Here is a 21839-nt window from a genome sequence, read left to right as displayed (position 1 = left end):
TGGAAGCCAAGCATGGAAAAGTTCACTCACTAGCAATATTTCATGCAAATGTGTTCTTTGATTTATCAGTTATCGTTCAACTATTTCCACTCGCGTACAAGTTTTCCATAGAAACGCTGCTGATTGTTTTTCGCTTCTAAGAGTTTCGAATACCATAGAAGGAGACTGAATGATTAAAACACGATAGTATTTATTGTATCCAAGTTCACTTGCATTCAACATTATCGCGAGAAGCTTTGAGATATTATCGCCAGTGATACAAAATTATGAATCCAAATGAACGTTAGATTGCGTTCAATTGTTTGCTTGCCGGAGCAAATAGGTATCATCAATGCTTACGGAAATTGTAGCATGGTGCATTAGCATCTGATACTTGAAATCACCAAGAATCATCGTGGTATATCACGGTGAAAGCACGACGTGGAGTAGCCGAACTACGCCTACAAGCAACCAACATTTGAAAGAATCATTGCGATCGCTTGAGTGCAATCGTTTACGATTCTTTCGTGAAACACTCGCTATATGTTGCTCGCTCCGCCTAAAGCAGGCAATACTGAAACAAAATCATCAAAGAAAGCTACCATATATTTTTTTGCTCTAAGTTGTCTCTTGCAAGCTTGAGAATGTGTAACTTTTAATAGCGATGGTTTGCTACGATTGAAAGCTTATAAAAAGCACGTTCAGAAATGATACCCGAATGATTGTTATGTGATACGAGTTTTTCCATCCTTGGTGGAAGCAACTCTTTTTTGCATTTTTGAAGGTGAATTTCTTCATTTTCATTCTAGCCAGGATGCTGGATTGCCTAAAGCCTCTAGACTTGTTGTTACCTTGACGAACAGGACAAGATAAACAATATATCGAAGCCCGAATACAGCTTAAAACTGTTTCGGATAAAACCTTAAGACCGCAAGCAAAAAATGAAAGTATTACTTTCTTCGTTATTATCATTCTTCCAATTGTACTATTTTATTTGTATTGATCGAAGAAATTTACAACATCTGTAATGATTGATTAGAAAAATGTGTTTTAAGCATACTTAAGGCCAAACGGTATTGAAACCAAAAATGGCCAAATTCGAGCCACCACTTCGAATTTTCAAAGGCACAAAACTTCGTAGAAGTTCATGCGTCACCTGTGAAAACGATATTTTATGGTTGCTGCATTGTCTATTTCTGAGTCTTGTGCTTCTGAAAATTCGAAGTGGTGGCTCAAAATTGGCTGTTTTCGGCTTCAATTCCGTTTCACCTTAACAACTTAAATGACGCGACAAAAATTAGGACCGATTTTAAAATTTATGGTGAAAAAAATACAAATTTCATACCGTGAGAAACATCTAGGGTTTGTATAGTTATTGTTTGCTAACTGGGCACGCTTCAAATGGGCCTCCGGTTACTGGGAAAATTTCCACTTAAGTAAACAACAAATGTCAATGAGGAACAAAATTTGAAAAATTCAAGCTTTTAATCGAACATATTTAAAATACATAAATTAATGCACTCAATTGGAAAGCTGCATCATTCTGCAAGAAGCGAATCGGACAGTGCACGGCTTGAATGGGATGGATGAATTCCGGTTTCTGATACTCTTGCACTCGTACTCGTACAGGAACAAATTCTTCGGTGCAGCACTCTCACTCGTTTTTTCCAAAACCACCTCCACTATTTCTTCGTCCGTATACCCAAACCGAATTTTGGTGCTCGCCGTACATACGGTCCACGATTCATGCTTCGAATTCCTCCTCCGACGATGTGGTTCCGACTAGAGCGTCTACGGCTTCGAGAAGAGCTTTTATGTCATGCATAAGGTCAGATTCACTGGGTTCAACGGGGCGCCACTCAAAATCTGAGAACTGCGGGATCAGTATTTTCGACAAGTTCTCGATTGTTGCCGGGCTGATCTCATCCCACGCAACTGCCAGTCGATACTGCCCTGCAATGGAACCTTCTTTAAACGATCTATGATTTTAAATGTTCGTTGAATTTTTGTTGCATTTATAACTGATCCATCGACTGACGCTCAAAGGTGACATTCGGCGGAAGATAGATTACCTGAGAAAATTTGACATGCAAAATTAGACAAATTTAAATTAAAATGAGCTTGAGCTTGATTGATCACCACCGGTTGCCACTTCGTTACTGATCAGGATCGATTGGAGTTGTAAATCGAATTTAGTGATTCCTGCTTGGGCTTTAGCTCCTCGATGTGCATCTCCAATAACCCCTGCATGCTGATCAGTACCGACGCCTGCCGGTCCAGAACGTAGATCAAAGGAAGGAAGGAAAGGGGTGTTAGTTCGATACTTGTTGTTACTAGAGGCCGGATATACTCCTGCACACTCCACAAGCACCACGGGTATAGGAATTTTGTGTTAGTTGTTTGTCGCGTTTCTTCTCTACATACGATAAAACTCTTGGCGGTATTTATGGGCCCTCGTCCACTAAGATATGTTTCGCGAACCTATCTTCTATGTATCTAAGACGTTTTGTTTCATTGATTTTAGGAGTACGACGGGAATAACGAGCTTTGTACTAATAGAGGAACTGACCGACCCTTCCAATTTTGAACCCGACGTGCACGCACTTTCCCGAGGTTAGTGGTGCGATCTTCGATATATGAACTCACGAAAGCGCGCCAGGTGCCAACATGTTTGAAACCTCATCATATTTGCAGTGACGGGATATAAGCGAATCGTGGAGGTTAAATAATTTCGGTTACCTTACGTACCGGACGACTCTACGCGTTTCTGCTCATGAACACCTTAATTTACCCATTCACGAATCAATGAGTAGCTTTATTTCGTAAGACGTTAAACTTTATTCGGAAACTGTAAGCCGACCGCAATTTTAGAGGATATAAGATCTACAACGCGTTTTTCTCTTGTAATATAATTTGGAATGAGCTAAGTATCCTAATGAATTCAAAAACTGGCAAATTTACATGCATCCAAAGCCCTTAAAATTCAAAAACAAAAAATTGCATCCAACAAGATTTAAACATTATTGAATAAAAAAAATCCGAGTGTATCAACATTTGTCCAAAAGCTAGGAAAATCATAAAAATAATAGGGTTAAATATGGTTAAATGACCGTAACCGATCAGAACTCTTCATGACAGACGAAGCACTAAGATATTTGTCGCGTGTGAATGATAGATGATCAAACTCTATTGTAAAACAATCAATTCGATCTTGTGAAAGTTAGCGTGTTCAAAGATTTATAGTAGCATATGAATATAGTAAAACCTACGACACGCTGAACCGCATCCGAGCCAATCTCCGCTTTTCAACCACATCAAGAAGTTCAATTTACTACCCCATGAAAACCAAAAAAATCTGTATTATTTCCAGAAAATCTGCAATCTGCATGCAGATATCTGTATGAAAAATACGCAAGAAATCTGTATAAAAGCAGACAAATTTATATATGTGGCATCACTGGTCACAACTGAAATGATCTGCTATAATTTAGAACCAAACTGCATCGCCCGAAGGCAAACAAAGCCACCAATAGCTGTCAAACGCAAGTGCGCGACGTCACCGTGCGATGGTCTATTTGCTGAACACACATTCTCATGTCAACCTACTGCAACTTGCAAGTTGATGCAACGTAAAAAAAATCATGAACACATGAACGCGCTACCCAACACACACAGCAAGTGATCGAGAGAGAAAGAATCAGAAAATCGGCATCTTCGAAGGTGCCTCTGCGGTCGTAAGCAGAAAAAAAAAACAAATTCTCTCTCGCTCACATGCCGTTCAAATCGAATGGAAGAAAAGCTGTGTGCGTTAACATAGGTAGTCACAATTTCACTCTGATCCCGTTTCAAACACGACGTGAAATATCACCAAAACCAATACTTAGCTTCTGTTTCCTGTCTCTCCAGTTGCATTTTGCGAGCCAGCAGCAGGAACCACAAATGCAAGAATAAAGCTTTGCACTTCGCTGCGCGCAAAGCTCAGCGGAAGAAAAAAAAAACACACAAACCCAATCGATGTCAGTGGAGAGGACGTGTTGAACCTCAATCCTTCTTTACGGTTTCCACTCTCTTTTCACTAACACTACCGTTTACTTGGTAAAAATCAAAACGTACACGAATGGCGAACTATATCTTCTGTGCCAATTTACACTGCATAATCACTTCCATTTTTGATCTTCTAATTTTCACTCCACTCTAACTAATTTGTATCTTACACACGCGACACCCGATATACTTGAAAATTTACAACCTTTCATGGTCCTAGTGCGAAAATACACGTGAATTTTATTAGAAATTTACGGACCGATTCAATGTACGTTTGTTTTATTGGCCATGTTGCCAGTCCTCATTAGACAAATTTAAATCAAAATGAAAAGAATTACTGTCATCCCAAACCAAATCGTCGCCTCCAACGAAATGTACATGTACAGTTGTCGAGCAATAGCAACACCTTTGGTTCTATGCCAGATTTCACGAAAAACTCTCTTACGGCCGGTACGAACTCCATATAGACCACGTACGAAACAAATCACGTGTCATCCAAACCTTTTTGGAATTCTGGAATGATATCGGGGGGGGTGCTCTCTATCTGGAAGCGACCGTGGCTTAGCGGCAGTTCCAATAAGCATTAGTTTTAATTTATTACAGCCGTCTATGTTACTGCATTTGCAATTTCAATGAACCCAATTCTCCAATTTTCGCTAGCAAATTGTTCTTAAACTTCAAGCAGGCTTCAACATCAGCTGTAGCTTTCTCAACAACCACCTGTTTCACCTGCAGACCGAACCGACCCATGAAGCTCTATCTTCTACCATCCGAGAATGTGGAACTCTGCCCGAGTGTCTTCAGCAACAATTCTCCCTTTACTCACAGTATTTCCGGTGTAACAATAAAGTTTTCATGACGCTGCTTGAGGATCCATCCATAAAAAAACGATTTCTCCTTTAAGGGAAGATGCTGTTCCTTGATGGTTTTGCAGTTTTATACACCATGTTTTTTATAACCTTCTAGTTTGATCGTTTTTCTTTCCTGTTTTGTAAAAATCGTGACACAGAAGTCGTTCCAACACCGTAATTCCTACATGTCTTCTGCACCTTCGAATTCATCAATAATCCGCACCTTCTCCGCCAAAGTAAGTTTCTTCTGTTTTCGCTTCTGTAATGGTGTGATGTGATTGAAGGGATCTATCATGGAAGCTCATTTTACGGCATATTCATCTTTTGTGGTCGTTTTTCTTGGGCGTCCTGTCGTTTCGGATTCTTTATGGTCGTGGAGAACATTTAACACGAAGGTTTTGGATCGCCCGAAGTACTCCGCGATTTCGCGATGGCTTCTGCCTGCCTTGGACAGTTTGCATATCAGTCCCTCTACAATCATGGGTCAGTCAACGTGTGGTCTGAATGTTCAAAAATGGAGCTAAAATCGCCAATAATATCAACTACGAATGTTTTACTATCCATCTCTGTGTTCTGATGTGTACTTTCGATCAACAATTAGTTTCACTGCAGTTGATGCGTGTAAATCGGTTGGAAAAAAAAATCACTTACATAGCAAAAGACACAATTATGGGTCACTTTTGGCATTCAACTTCATTGAGTCTGTGATATCGTCAAAATACATAGCGCAAGTTATTTTATTGTTGTAAAAGCTTGATAATAAGTTATTTTATTCAGTCTTGAATCACGTAAAAGTAATCAAAATAGTCAAAATATGGACTGACCCACAATTGTGCACCGCAAAATGTAACATTACTACAATTCTGGGTCACTTCACTTATTGCACCGAGCACAGTTATAATTTTTAGGGACATTTTTAACTTTAGTTCATTTTAATCGTACAAATGAGGTTACAAGTGAGTTACAAAAAATACCACTGCTAATGAAAATTGTTTAGTTTCTCGAGAATAGACGTATTTGCTTAAAAGTGACCCATAATTGTAGCTGACCCATAACTGTGGAGGCCTTGTACTATACATACTTGAATTGGCAGTTAAAAGTTGACACTAGAAACACTGCTGTCATTTAAGATACGGTTACTGCAATGTTAGCAATGTTGATCAGTTAGTTATTTTCGATACTCTGTTTTATCAACAACTAACTGACCCGGCCAATTTCGTTCCGCATATTGTTTAACTTAATCAATTTAAAGCATTCTAAGTTGATTCCACATACTTCAAAAGGTGGACGATTCATCAATTTTTCGATACTCTGCATAAATGCAAGACGAATCGGATATTTGATACGTTCAAACTCAGCAAACAAAACGTTTGAATTGATTGGTTTGATCGGAATGAGAACAGCCTCATACTATAACTTGCCTTAACTGCCGTGAGATGACAAAGTGACGCAAGAGCCATTTTCCCGAATATGGGTTTTTCATGCCAATTTGTTCGTTATTCGAAGACTTATCTTTTGGTATCTTCTTCTTCGTTGTTACTTATTCGTACGTTGCATAAAAAAAAACAAATTGATATAGGCACTAATTTCAATACAAAAGTGACCAGAAATTCATTCGTTTTTGGGCCGTACTGAAAAACTAATCACTTGGATCTACATCACATTGTCATCTCACGGCAGTTAAAGTATCGTTACTTGTGGTACATTGTATTGGTTTTTAGATGCTTCAATTGGTTTAGGTGGCCCCCTTAATTTTGGTTGGTTTAGGTGGCCCTGAATAGATTCAAAACTTTAAAAACTTCCATATCGGATCATTCCGGTCATTCGCAGCTGTTCTATAGAAACCTGGATTCATCCTTTTTGATTTTAAAATGGCATGTGGAGTCCATTTCTGGCCTCTGGGCGGAATTCTGGTTTCGGAAATACTCATTTTGGGTGGTATTCTGCCATTTTTAGCTGTTTCTAAGGAACCGAAAGTCGCCACCTTAAAATTCAAAATGGTGTCTGGGGTCAGTTTTTGGCATCTGTGCACCACCTTGATGACGGAAATACCCATTTTGGTTGATACTTGAGCATTTTTGATTGTTTCCCAGAAACCGGAAGTTCCCATCTTGGATTTTGAAAAGGCGCGTGGATTTAATTTTCGATCTCTTGGCATCGTTCTGGTTCCGGAAGTACCTATTTTAGATGGTATTGAGACTTTTTTGCTATTTTCCAGAAACCAGAAGTTACCATCGTGGATTAAAAAATGGCATTTGGAAAAGAAGAGTTGAAATGCCTGTTTCATTCATATGAACCCCAACGCAACGCAGAGTGAGGAGGGGTGTTGAAATATCATAGAAACATTTTTTGCCCTTCTTCTTTTTGAACTCTTCACATGCCAAATATGGTTCCATTTGCTTGATTAGTTCTCGAGCTATGCAGAAATTTGTGTTTGATTTGTAAAGGAGCCCTCCATTCCAGAACAGGGAGAGGTATCGCCTTCTCTGGCCCCGAAAACTTCCTGATAAATATTTAAATAGAGTATTCAACCTGTTGCAAAGATGCCGTTTCCTCAATCGCGTCTGAGAAAACCACCAGTGCTACGTCGGCTAACCCAACTTGGAACTCCAGGCCTATATCAGAAGTAAACCGTTACATAGCGAAGAATTCGCTTCAAGTAGTCCCAGTGTTCATTCGTTGGATATCTTTGCAACAAGCTGAATATTTTATTAAAATATTTGTGTCGAAGTTTTTGGGGCCGGAAAAGGCGATTAGAATAAATGGATACCTCTCCCTGTTCTGGAAGGATCCTATACAAATCAAACACAAATTTCTGCATAACTCGAAAACTAATCAAGCAAATGGAACCAAATTTGGCATTGAACGAGTTCTGGGGGCAAGAAATTTTTCCATAATACTTTAACACCCCTCCCTTCTCTTGAAAGAAGGTATTGGTGCGTGTAAATGAAACAGATATTATATTTTCCGGAAAACAAAATGATTCGGCTCATTGCTACTCATAATTCCGATCGTGAAGTGTGGTCAATGTATGCCAGACAGCCCACCAGCTCACAAAAAGGTTGATCAGTTATCTCCGCTGCAGATCCTTTTGTCAACTCCAGATGACACGCGATCGGTGTGGAGACCGGTTTGCATTGTTCCTTGCTGAACTGCCGAAGAAAGCTCTGCAAATATTCTCGATGCGAAATCCTCATGAACCACCTCTCGATACGCATACCGAGCAAGCGCCAAGATCCGACATGGCAAATTCTTTTTTGAAGCAGCTCTTGATCACGGAGATTGCTTTCACATTACGTCCAACAATGAGAATGTCATCAATGTAGAGAATAAGGATCATTCGTTCACCATTCACAATTCGCACATACTGGCGCTGGTCGTTTTTACTGCATTTGAAACCCGGACTGGTCACAAACCATTGAAACCGTTCGTACGAGCTTCTCCGATACTACGGTCAGATCTTCGGGAGGAGCTCTTGAAATCTTCTCTTGAAGTTTTTCTCGAAGGAATACCGTTTTTATGTAGAGCTGATAAACTTGTAAACGCTTCTGGTTTGCTACGGCGTTGTCCTCAAGGTATCCTTAGCAACTGGGGCATACTTCTCAGCATAATCGAAATCGTAGCGCTGAGTAAAGACACGGGCAAGCGATGGGCTTTCTAACTGCGGGCAACACACAAGGTCCAAGTGTTGTTCTGCTTGTGGGACTGCAACTCCTTCTAAATAGCTGCATTCCAAAGACCCAGTCTTCACGCTCGCCCCATATCTCCACTAAAGGATCCGCATAGTTCTCCATGTGGCTGACCGCGGTCGAAGCTCACGCAATATAGTTCATCTAGTGGTCTCTCTACCAAGCCGGAGGAGCACGCTTCCGAACGCTGCCCTCTATTTCCGGTACGGCCTGCTGGTTGACCTCTGCATAACTGTCAATTCTATTTACGTTTTCTCCACAATCCATGAATTCGTCGATGTTTCATTTCAGGTTGCTCTTTCGTCTCTATAGTTTCCGGTTCAACTCATGCTTAGGGTTAAGCTCCTTCTTCCAATCACTCTTCATTCTATTCATTATCGGACTCCACTGAAGGCCTCACATTACATCTCCCGCTGCTCCTTTTGTAAGGAACTGCCCGTTCATTTTTTTCCATGCTCTTGTGAGCACCGCCGGTCTCGTCGATGATAACATTCCTGGCGGCAATGACTTGGTCCCGAACTTTGTAGTCATTGCAATGGTACCCAAGAAAAATTTCCTTCCGTACCTACTTTTCTAGCTTAGTTCTGGTGTTTTTGGGGTATGTGGCAGTACGTGAAGCTTCCCTAGACTCTCTTCACCAAAACAACTGGTTTTCTACCCTCCCAAAGTTGTCTTACTTTTGATGATCGCACTGGCACTTGTCCTGTTCGCAAGGTATACTGCAATTATAACCGCTCCACACCTCCAGGGTGTTGTTCATCCGCTCGGTATGGATTAATACTCTATGCCCTTCTGTTTACAGCATTTATCGAATTCGCTACTGCGATACTCTCCGTCGTGTCACACACCAATCGCGAAATGCCAATACCGAACTTGGCAGTAGCTATTGCTTCGTGCAGTTTACAATATCTAAATACTTAGTCGCATGGTATACACAACTGAGAATTTGCCCCAGTCGTCGATGAAGCTTACATAGTAGGTACCGACTTCCATCGTGACCATTTCAACACGACACTTCCATCGATGTACACTCCCGACGTACGAGCGAGTTGGGCCGATAGCCTGAAAAGATTCGGGATTTCGAACTGACATCAGGAACACGAAAATTATAACGTACAACTATTCAATGTGTTTATTCAGAATGACTGAAAAACAATACAAGAAAAAGAAAACACTGGCTACTGATGGCGCCAAAAACAAAACGTCAAACTTGCAGTTTGAAGCAGGGCTGGGCGTGAATACTTGTGACTGTGGGCTCAGTCTTGTTAGTGGGCCGCAGAACAATGTATAAATTTAGAACCTATATTTATCTTTGAAAACTTAGCAAAAAATTGTAAAGAGTTTCCAGAACATCCGTTTATAAGCTTTCTTCGCCGAAAACTTTCACAGCCTTATATTCATTAGAGTCGTACGCAACCTATTTTTAATCAGTTTCATCTTGAGCAATTATTACAAATTTGATACTCTTTTTTGGATGGTGAAGATGCTGGTAAAGGTGCTTTCCTATGATTTCTGAAACAACATTTTAGCAACGTTATTTCCGTTTGATTTTCATGATTCTAAGTGTGCGACAAAGGGGTAAATAAACTTGAAAAAGTATAAATAATGTTAGTGAAAATATCGATCATGTTTTTACTTTTATCGGTAGTGAAAGCTGGTTACAAACTTATAACTTTCTTCACTCTCTCCATTCAGCTGTTAATAGTTTACTACCTTTCGAGCGATTACGATTATTATCATTGAGGTATGTTGCCGTTAATTCTTACCTTGTACCTTTTCCCGTAGAATGCCCAAAATGTTCGTATTGTATTTTACAATCAAAATCAATTCGCCCCAAAATCCCACCTGTGGCATCCAAACCACTAAACATGTCGATTTCCTTTTGTTGTGCAAACCATTCCGTAGAGTAAATGTGTTACCGGAAGCACACAGCGGCTCTCGAAATCGTCCGACAAATGGCTTCCTTTCCTGGCTCGTATCGTATGAGGTCGGGCTGCGTTCCGAACTAGGATCTAAGTCGTTGTAATTGTGTACCATGAATGTATATTAATAAGCTTGCCAACCAACATTCACCGACGAAGACGGAACGCAGTCGTCGCGACACACGTGCTTCGAATTAGGGAAATCGGAACTACCCCACGAGAAAGTCAGTGGCAAACTATCTGTGCGAAAATGACTCTAGTTGAGGGGAGAGGCGATCGAGGAATTCGATACAACTGGCAGTGCTGCTGAATGCTGGTCTTTGTTGTGTGTGCGCACCATTCCGAACCGCTCGCTGAACTAATTGTCCAAACAGAACACGACTTTTGTAGGTGGCGTGAAGCTGGCGAAAAAAATCGGCCCTATCAAGTGTGTACAATAATGATGATGACAACTAAACATTGCCCGTGTTCGAGAGCAAAGAACGAGTGATTTATAAGCCGGGGACGCTTTTGTTTTGTGCAAATTTTTGGCCGAAAGGTGCGAAGAAAAATAGTGCGACAGAAATGACGATGGAGGTTTGCTGCTTGAAAATGGCTTCCAGATGCAGGTAAATTGTTTTTTCAGCTAATGACAACACATAATACGGACAGAAAACCGCACCTCTGAATTCGCGCTTAGCTTGGCGGCTTAACATTGTATGACACAAGTGTGACACATGGAAAAATAAACAAAGTTTCCAACTGCCACCCGGTAGTTGTCTTCGTCGGGAGATGTTTGCGCTTGTAAACGAGCGTGAAATATTCTCATACGGGATAATGTATTGTTTTGTTTACACAAGCGCACAAGTTTTGGCGGATACAGTTTGAAATTTTGTAGCTCATGAATTATTTATTTCTCTGCGCTGTGGTATCGGCTACGTAAGAGCGAAAACAGCAAATTTCACGAGGGAATCTTTTTATGCATGATCTGCCCTCAAGTATAGATGACAGTTCTAAAAGGTATGCTATTCACGTCAATGCATTAGTATTAGTGAGCGTTATGAACTTTTTCCAATTTTGTATGAAATTTGAAATGATTTTGCATTTCAAACTAAACTTATAAAACATACTTTCCTAAAAAGTTATGGAAATGATGTTGAAACATTTTTTATTTGTGGGGAATACATAAACATGCTGCGGTTTAGGTAAAATATGCTGTTTTTCATCAATTTGCCGGTAACCTTTTTGCACTTTTCGTTTTTTTCTTGTACTCTAATAGCGCTTCTAAATAGAGTCGCTTATGTTTCATACAGTAACAAAAGTCATGAGCTATGACAATGACTAAGATTCTGCTCCAACTATTAGAAATATAGCATTTTTATATATTTTATTTCGACATATTGTCGCAATTTTTCACACTAAATCTAAATTAATATCCATTTCTAGTGTGTTCAACTGGAGATTCACTCTCTAACCAAAAAAATCAGAAATAAAACAACATAAAACGAGAAATTTCCAAAAATGTTCTGAATTCCATACAAAACGCGAAATTTTTCATAACGAGATTTGTTTGTGTGCGTGGATAGACAAAAATGTAGCATACCTTGTAGAACTGTCATCATACTTGGGATCTGCCCTCAAGTTAAATTAGTGATAAGACATAGGAAAAGTTTCGGTCGAAAATCACAAAGCCACAAACGGGTACTAAAAATGTCGCAACAGGACAATGTTAAATGAATTTTGCTGCTTACTAATTCACATAGCGTTGAAATTTAAAAACCTGGGGGTAAGCAGGGACACACGAGGTAAGTGTTACATGGTTGTTGTATGTTGTGCAATGATGAGTCTTAATTTTTTTTTTTTCACGGGTGGAAGCGTGGTTGCTTCTAGAGAAATGTTGTGCCGTTCGTCAGATATTCCATCAGTTTGAGGTTAATCGCTTTTCTGCAACACGGTTTTCAGAAGAGGATTAGGAAAATATTGATGTTTTTTTAACAGTTTTAACTAAACATCTCTGGGGAACAAATTAAAAAAAAGGGATTTTCCCATGTAAAATCGTATGGAAATCGATCGACCTGAAATTTTTTACAGTTAGGACCAATAAGGAACACGAAGAGTGCATTGTAGTGAGAAAATAACACCATCACTTTTTTTCCTTCCCACATTAGACCCAGGCTAATACTTAACGTAAAATAAGTATTCTATTTTCACTACTTTTTCCAGCTACATTTGCTTGTAAACAATATAGAGAACTAAATTTTTTTTAATAACTGTGGTGGAACAGTTGCGTATTTTAATTTTCTTCATAACAAATGTTATTTCGTATAAATGACTTGAGAAGTTTTTTGTAATCATGCACAAGCGAGATTTTCAAAAAAGTTCGCTGTTTTTTTTTCTTATGTTAGAACATACCTTCAAATAAATGTAATAGATTCTTTCTCTGTGTCGCTTTATTACATCAAAAGCGATTCAAGAGAACTCACTTTTTTGAAGCCGACTGAAGAGGAGACCTCCTCAAAACGCTTCTACCTTAAATGAATGAATATCTCTAGGCGATGGGTTAGTTTTAAAAGAATTAAAGTTTCAGTGAACTGCAAATTACGCTAGTTTCCTATATTTTTGTGATCTTTGTAACATTCGTAAACTAGTGACATTATGAATTTGGATTGAATATTTTAACTCTTAAGGCACATTTTGGTTCGTATGTCTGACTGCATTTTTTAAACTTTTTGCAAGAATTGTATGCAGAGAATTTGGACACCTATTGAAAGTCGGGTTTTTACGCGAATTGTTTTCCGTGGATTTTATTACAAGATACTTTCACACGGATCTTAGAATTGACGAGGGTTTTTACGCGGATTGTTGAATTGACGCGATCTTTTTACGTGCCAAAAATTCTTTCACGGGAGCCAAAAACGTCTAAGCGTTTGTTGAGTAACACTTAGTCAAATAATCCATCCTTCTCCATTTTTTTAGTTTACTTCACGCAGATATTTTGAGTGTCGCGTTTTTTATGCGGATTTTTGAATTACGACGGTTTTTTACGAGGTACGTATCAGGGGCGACTCGTTCATATGTGTAACCTGTGCAATGCACATGGGGACGTCAGGCAAAAAATGAGTCTAAAACCCAAATTCATGCTCTTATTTTCTTATTTTTTAGTTTTATTTTTGAATAGTAACAAAAGGAATTACTTGCTTCTATTCCCGGTTAAAATTGTAATTACTTCCCCAAACTCTGATTTTCAGAATTTCTAGTTGAACAGGTAGGTTCAACAGCCACGAGTCGCCCCTGGTACGTATCCACCGAGTAAAAATTCTAACTTTCATTCTTTTCACCTTATGTTTGCATCCAATCAGTCGTGATTCAGTTGCAGCCATAATTTGAGACTTGAGTTTCCTTACGCGGAGCATTAAGATTCAAATCTTCACAATGAAACAATTGAATACACTAGGGTCTGCTTAATTCGTTTCTCACGCATTTTTTGCGAACTACCCGATCACTCAAAAATATCAGGATTATAACAAATCTTAATATTTTGTTACGAACTTTTTGTATCAACTTGTGTTCTAAACTTGGTCTCGTTAAAAGTTAAAATATCAAAATTCCTAGTCCAATAACTTTTTCTTTATCACATGAATCAGTTTTAAACCCTATGAGCTCTGTTTTTAATTATAACAAAGCTAATTGGGAAAGATACAAAAATTATATTGAGAGAAATTTCAATAATGAGCTTGATTTGCAAAACGAAGTGAATATTGATTCCGCTTTGGAAGCATTAAAATGTGCAATTGTTGATGCCAGGAATTATTCTGTTCCAAAGGCTCGAGTGAAATTTGATTCACCAATAATTGACGAAAATCTTCAACTTCTAATTCGTTTGAAAAATGTCCGCAGACGTCAATATCAACGTTCTCGTGACCCTGTTTTTAAAACTATTTATAAAGATTTACAGAAAGAGATTAAACATAGATTTACTCTTCTGAGAAATCAAAATTTTGAGACTAAAGTTGAAAAATTGAAACCATATTTAAAACCATTTTGGAAGCTGTCGAAGATTCTTAAGAAACCTTCAAAGCCTATTCCAGTTTTAAAAGATGGTGAACGTTTTCTTGTATCCAATGAACAAAAGGCTCAAAGACTTGCTCAGCAGTTTGAGAGTGTTCATAACTCAAATTTGAATTTTGTGAGTCCAATTGAAAATGAAGTCACACGTCAATTTGATTTAATTTCTTCCCAGAATTTTTTACCTGCAGAAATAATTGAAACTAACTTGAATGAGATTAAATCAATTATTAAAAATTTCAAAAATATGAAAGCACCTGGTGACGATGGAATCTTTAATATACTAATCAAACATCTCCCTGAGAGCACAATGGAATTTTTGGTAAAAATTTTCAATTGCTGCTTCAAAATTGCATATTTTCCCAAATTATGGAAAAATGCAAAAATTACTCCAATTTTAAAACCGGATAAGAACCCAGCAGAAGTTTCAAGTTATCGACCAATCAGTTTGCTTTCTTCAATAAGTAAACTGTTTGAGAGAATTATTCTTAACAGAATGATGTCACACATCAACGAAAATTCAATTTTTGCAAATGAACAGTTTGGATTTCGCCATGGGCATTCCACAACTCATCAATTGCTCAGAGTTACTAATATGATACGAGCTAACAAATCTGAAGGTTATTCCACTGGAGCTGCTCTTTTAGACATAGAAAAAGCATTCGACAGTGTTTGGCATAAAGGTTTGATTGCGAAATTGCAAACTTTTAATTTTCCAATTTTCCTAATCAAAATTTTAAAAAATTATCTTACTGACCGAACTCTGCAGGTTGTCTATCAGAATTCAAAATCTGATAGATTTCCTGTCAGAGCAGGTGTGCCTCAAGGTTCAGTCTTGGGTCCAGTCCTGTACAACATATTCACTTCAGATCTTCCTGATTTGCCTCCAGGATGCACAAAGTCATTGTTCTGCGATGACACAAGCATTTCCGTAAAAGGAAAAAGTCTTCGTGTCATATGCAGTCGATTGCAGAAAAGTTTAGATATTTTTTCTTCCTACTTGCAAAAGTGGAAAATCTCTCCCAATGCTTCTAAAACTCAAATGATAAATTTTCCGCATAAGCCTAGGACTTCTTTCCTCAAGCCAAACAAAACAATAATCACGTTGTCAAGATGAATGGGGTTATTTTAAGTTGGTCCGACAAGGTTAAGTACTTGGGACTAATTTATGATAAAAAACTTATTTTCAAAGAGCACATTGAGAGTATACAAGCCAAGTGCATTAAATATACGAGATGTTTATATCCTCTCATTGACAGGAATTCTAAACTTTGTTTGAAGAACAAACTTTTGATTTACAAACAAATTTTTAGACCAGCAATGCTTTATGCTGTACCGATCTGGTCAAGTTGCTGTTCAACAAGGAAGAAAACGCTCCAAAGGATTCAGAATAAAATTCTGAAAATGATTTTGAAGCGTCCTCCTTGGTTTGGTACACTCGAATTACATAGACTTACTGGTGTTGAACCATTAGAAGCTATGTCAAATAAAATTATTAACAATTTTCGACAAAAATCGTTACAATCCTCAATTGCTACGATAAGCTCTCTTTATAGCCAATAAGTTAGCAATTAAGTTAGTTGTAAGTTTACTTCCCCTTTTCTGACAAGTAGGTTTAAATCGCTACGAACGATAAGTCCTAATTGCGAAAGCAAACAAATCCTAATAATGAAAATTACAAATTTCTAACAGTGTTGAGAAGTCACCATTTGTGATTGGACACACATACTAATATTTATCATAAATACTTAAGCTACTAACAAATCCCCCCCATAAAAAAAAAAAAATAAAAAAAAAATAAAAAAAAAAAAAAAATTAAAATTAATAAAAAAAAATAAAAAAATAAAAAAAAAAATCAAAATTCCTAGCAAAATTACCTACTGATTATTACAAATTACAGCAAGATTTGTAAGGTTTTTGGCAGAAAAAGATCAGAATTAGTTAGAATGTACAATATTCTGCTGATTGAATAACAAATTTTGTTATAAATATGCTTCAAAAAACACATTTTTGAACATTCATTGCATAATAACAGAATTTGATATAATTCTGTACTTTTCAACATTCTGGCATAACAAGAATATTACAGGCTTTGTTACCAATTTGTTATAATCGTTTGATCGGGTACGCAGTCTTTTTCAACACAGGTGCCAGCATTTACGCAGTTTTTTATGTGGAATTCAGAATTTATGCGGTTTGCGGATTTAGAAATTTACGGGCTTCTTTCAACGCGGGTTTTTGGAATTGGTTTTAACGCGGATTTCGGAGTTCACGTGGTTTTTAAATATGGATTTCTGATTTTACACATTTTCATTAACTCGGACTTCGGAAATAACGGTTTTTTATACACTGATTTCGGAATTCACGCTTTTCTTCATGGATTTGGGCATTTAGGTGATTTTTATCTGGGTTGTGAAGATCACACGGCTTTTTTTAAGGCGGATTTCGAATTGTACACAGTGTTTTCACGCAGATTTCAGAATTTAGACTTTTTTAGCAGCTTGCGGTATTTACGCGGTTTTTTTTAACACGGATTTTTCCATTTACACGTTTTTATACGCAAATTACGGAATTTACGCGGATTTTGGAGTTAACGCGCCTTTTTTAACGCAGATTTCTTAATTTACACTTCATATGTGGATTCGGCATTTATGTGGTCTTTTATGTTTCGGAATTTACACTGTTTTCACGTGGATTTTGGAGTTTTTGCGGGTTTTTCAACGCAGATTTGGGTGTTTTTTCTTACATGGATTTTGGAGTTTACACGGTTCTACGTGGATTTAGGAGCTATCGCGGCTTTTTCAATGCGGATATGGAAGCTTAGATGTTTTTTTACACGGGTGTCGGAATTTACGCGGTTTTTTTTATAGAGATTTTGGAATTTACGCGTTATTTACACTTTTTTACGAGGATTTTGGCATTGACGCGTTTTTTGTGGATTTCGTAGTTCACACGTTTTTTTTTTGCGCGGATTTCCGAATTTACGAAAAAAATTTACACAGATTTCGGAATTCACGTTTTTACGTGGATTTCTATGGTTTCTATATAAGGCACGCAGCGCTGTTAAATATAAAAACAGAGCGGCAAGAGTTCCTCGATATAGCATCGCTTCGCGACCAATCGAATCGCCAACGAATTGTTTGGCTTCAAAGCGTTCTCTGAAGAATAGTTGTTGAGTGATTTCATGCGTGGATAAAAATAACCCTAACGATGTAGAAGTTGTTTGTTTATAGCATGGGTTCTGTACAGGGTCGGTTTTAGAATTGTGACGCCCGGGGCTTAAGTACCTTGTGGGGGTTCTCATTCAGTTTCCAAAATTTCAATGAGGAAATATGTTATACAAATATATAAGTTAACGGAAGGTTTTAAAAGATTTGTATAGGTTTTATTAAAATTTAATTCAATTTTTTTTCAAAATTTTGTCGGATTTTCAATTATTGTATTTTATCACGAACTTATTGGGGGCCCCCAAAGTGTGGGAGTCCAGGGGCCATGGCACCCCTGGACTATCCCCTAAATCTGGCTAGCAGGGTACCAAAATTCACAAAAATGGCTAAAAAGCTATAATCTTTCTTTCAGTTTGGGCTCTGTGTCAACCAGTGTAATCCACCATATCACAAAAAAAAACAATGCATTTTAATTTTGATTTATGGAACCAATTCCTTTCTTCCGGCTCACGATTGTAATACAAGGTTTACCTTGCGTTTTACAAAGTCAAGCGTTCCATTAATTTGTGACTAGGTAAATAACAGCACCATTTGAGAAAAAAAAATTTTGCAATACCTAGCAACTAGACCAAATGTTGGTAGAGCCCTCTCATAATTCAACGAAACTTTGCGGGTGCCTTACTGAGTTGAGCAGCTGTTCATACTTGATTTGAAAAAAATCTAGAGTAACTTTCAGAAGATCATTCTTTTAAATATTTATATTTGATTAATGACAAGATATAGAGAAAAATTATCAAGAAATGACTCTTGGGGAATTGTATGAATTTTCTTTAGAAAATATTGATGAAATTGAGATTCTGCACTGAACAATGAATTTAAAATCAAAAAGTGAAAAATCGGTCATCTCAGATTTTTTTCAAATTGAGTTTTTAGATAGGCAATCAATCCTATGAAGGGGTCTTCCAAGGAAATAAACTACTACAATTCACTACCTTTCTTTCCCAACATTTACATACGAGGTGTGAACGATTCTGCGACAAGTATGCTCTGATTCCTAGTCTTCGAGGCTCTTCCTCCACTGAGAGTTTCCCTCGAAAGCCTGGTATAAGAGAAAGCAAACATAAATTTCACCTTCGGACGGTAATGTCTGGTCGTGACAGAGAAGGGAAACACAAAATCCCGTTCATCTCGTGCCAAGCTCCAATTCCCCCGGTAGATTGAATTCATCATCTGCAGCGTAAAGCGTAAATTTTGGGGGTACTGGAGCACCTGTCTATCTGCTGGCTGTTTCTGAGTACTTAGTAGCTTCTTAAGTGTAGAAAATGCTGCTGTGATAAAAGCCCCAGAATAATCCCAAGTCATATGCAAATGGCAAACCGCTAGGACGAAACATCAAACAAACTTGCCGGGTGTCACACATCAATGGCACTTTTTAGCGCCCCAAAATCATTTATTTGAAGTAGTTTTTATTTTATTTCCACTCGTTAGAAATAATAAAAAGAGTGTGTTTTTGAAACAATCTAGTTTCCCAATTGGACAGTTGCTAGTCTAGCCTCATTTGAATTTGTTTGATTTCAGAACCTGAAAGAAATACATTCACCGTTAATATAACTTCTTCAGTTGGGTATTCGCATTTAGTTTCAAAAATTTATTTTTCGCCAGTGTAGGATCTCAATTTTATTTTTGTCAATATTTTCAAATGAAATCAAACAGTTTCCTGGAAGTCATCCCATCTCTTTACAACTCTTGTCTATCTTTTGTCGTTACACTGGACCGCGCTGAAAAAATTCGTATAAAAAATGGTCGCGTAATTGAACGACATTGCTCAGTCCAGATGAAAAATATTGAAATTCCTTTTAAGTGAGAGGTGTTTTAGAAAATGCAAAAAATGCAAAAAAAAATTCAAGCTGTATTATTAAGCATTACAAGCATTACTTGAGAACAATATAAAGTTCATCAAGAACGTTTAACCACTGAAAGATTAGATGATTTCTTTTTTAAATGTTGCGTCGCCCGTGCGATTATTCTATTTCACCGTGAAAAATTCAGTGTTTTCTGCAGACAATTTTATCGATTTGCAATGTTCCACAGTAAATTTGAAATAAACTTTATTCTATGATGGGACCTATATTTTTTCAAATTTCATTACCGAGAACGTTGGCGACTCTGCTTTTTTATATATTTTCATGGTTTTCTGTCTGTGATTTTCTTCCTAATTCATTTTATTGTCGAGCTAGAATTGCACTTTCCCGGGCCCCGGAAGCATTACTCAGTTCGTTACCCGCTCTGAAATAAAACTCTACCGTGCTTAAATTATTTAAGCTTCATATCGCTACACAGCTTCAACCAATGCTACTGATTTGTGAGTGACCTTCTGTCTGCATGATTCGTGTAATCCAACACAAAAAAGGCGGAAAAGTTTAATTTCAAATTAACTCTGCAATGACATAAATCTGCCTTTGTTCGTCGTGATCCGCTTCCAACCGTCGGTACACACAATAGTACGAAATGAATTGCGACCATGTCACGTATTTGTTCAACTTTACGCCGCGTTCCACCTCGGCAGAGCTTTTCGTCAAAAGCTGACTTTTTTTTTCGGGGGAAAAACGTGAAAATTATTTCGCGGCCCGTTTACCGACTATCGCGGGACAGACGACAACATTACTACCGATCAGACCTGCGCCATTAACCTTGACATTCGGTTCATTTCATGGCAGAATTTTACATGTAAAGTTTTGTTTGTGTGGAAGTCAGCGAAGTGCTTTCAGCAGCGCAGTTAATGCATAGTCGTGCTGCTGGCAGTAAAGCGAGTGAAATTCGCTACCAACAGCAGCAGAGCGAACGGTCAGACGCGTGGAGGAGAAGAGAGCTTTGTTTTTATCGCCTGTAATTTCATTTGTTCTCCTGTTCGTTGCTTGTTGGTGCTGTGTTTTGTTCCGGCAAAGTTATGACATTAACGGCAGCTGAATGTTGTTGAAATCGGCGATGGAGCTCGTGGGAATTCAACGCGATTGTTTTCCCCTGAGCGGAGACTTTCGTTGTATGATTAAAACCGCAGCGATTAGTCATTACCTGGTTGCAAATCAGCTGGTTTTGAGTTGGAAGCGGGATCGTTACCGACTACTGAACTTGACCTTTGTATTATATTGTTAACTGGTAGAATAATTAACCATTGATAATGCATTTAAGAAATTTTCCTTTAGATTCCTTTAGAAGTATTAACTTACGTAACTCTTTTCTGACAAATCGAATAAGCATCAGTGGAAACGTAGCATTGGCAGCATTTACTGTGCAGTAAATTTTACGGTCATCAGCATCATCGCGCTTGGCTGCACTAATTGATGTGACAAATTGCCTTCTGCTTGTTACAATAGCAGAAATTGCCTCGCAAACATGGCCGGGCGGGCGCGGGCATACGTCATCTCGCATTGTTCCTTCCATTCCCGCTCTGGAGCTGCTGTAAGACAAATTTGAATTAACTCTATAGATTTTTTTCTATCTATTCTAAACTGACAGTTAGATAGGAGAGAATAGCGCCAAATCCGGCAGAAAATCTCCTCTCCTATAAAACAAAGCACCCGCTTGCTTGTGCTGTCAGAATATGTGGGCGCATTGTTCCCAGTTTGCCGTACGATGTTACAGAGCGAAGCTTCGAGCATGAATCTGTTTACAATGCATTGCCTGGCGCCACCTCCCAGCAGCGAATGATCGATTTGGTTTAACGAAGCCGATGCCGCCGCCGCCGCCGCATGCATCGAAACGCTTCATCTGTCCGTTCAATTTGCCCTTGATTGCCTGCTCCGAATAGAGTGAATAGGGTTGAAATTAATACTGTGCACTATTAAGTTTTGCGCGTGACTTGCCTTCAGCTGTTTTTTGTAGCAAACTATGACAGTCGCTTGTCATAAGCGATTGATTTGAACTACAAAGTTTTGCCTGACTGCGGGTTTGGATTGGCAGCGCAATCCCAGAGTCCTACTGGTTAATGACCTTACATTGTTTTGCTTGAAGTGTGTTTTTAGCAGTGAGGCAAAAATTCATACCTTATCAGCTAAACGAAAATAACCGATCAGGTCAATGATGCAAAATTGCTGCAAATAATCCTTGATAAGATGAGCATAGGCAGTAATGAAAAGCCATAGT

General features: G+C 38.2%; 1 protein-coding gene across 9 annotated transcripts in view; it reads left to right on the top strand.

The window, feature by feature from the left end:
* Window positions 1-21839, top strand: part of LOC129721273 (uncharacterized) — a 79297-nt gene that overhangs the window by 27089 nt on the left and 30369 nt on the right. For 7 of the 9 annotated variants that reach the window (XM_055673651.1, XM_055673653.1, XM_055673657.1 and 4 more), the window contains exon 2: window positions 10860-11093. In XM_055673651.1, the coding sequence (XP_055529626.1) occupies window positions 11050-11093 (44 nt within the window). In that variant the 5' untranslated portion in view covers window positions 10860-11049. The remainder of the gene's footprint in view (window positions 1-10859; window positions 11094-21839) is intronic. The other 2 variants (XM_055673652.1, XM_055673659.1) reach the window with 1 other exon arrangement.

This window comes from Wyeomyia smithii, chromosome 2 (assembly GCF_029784165.1).
Source record: "Wyeomyia smithii strain HCP4-BCI-WySm-NY-G18 chromosome 2, ASM2978416v1, whole genome shotgun sequence".
NCBI classification, from domain to species: Eukaryota; Metazoa; Arthropoda; class Insecta; order Diptera; family Culicidae; genus Wyeomyia; species Wyeomyia smithii.
This window is presented reverse-complemented; position numbering and strand designations above follow the sequence as displayed.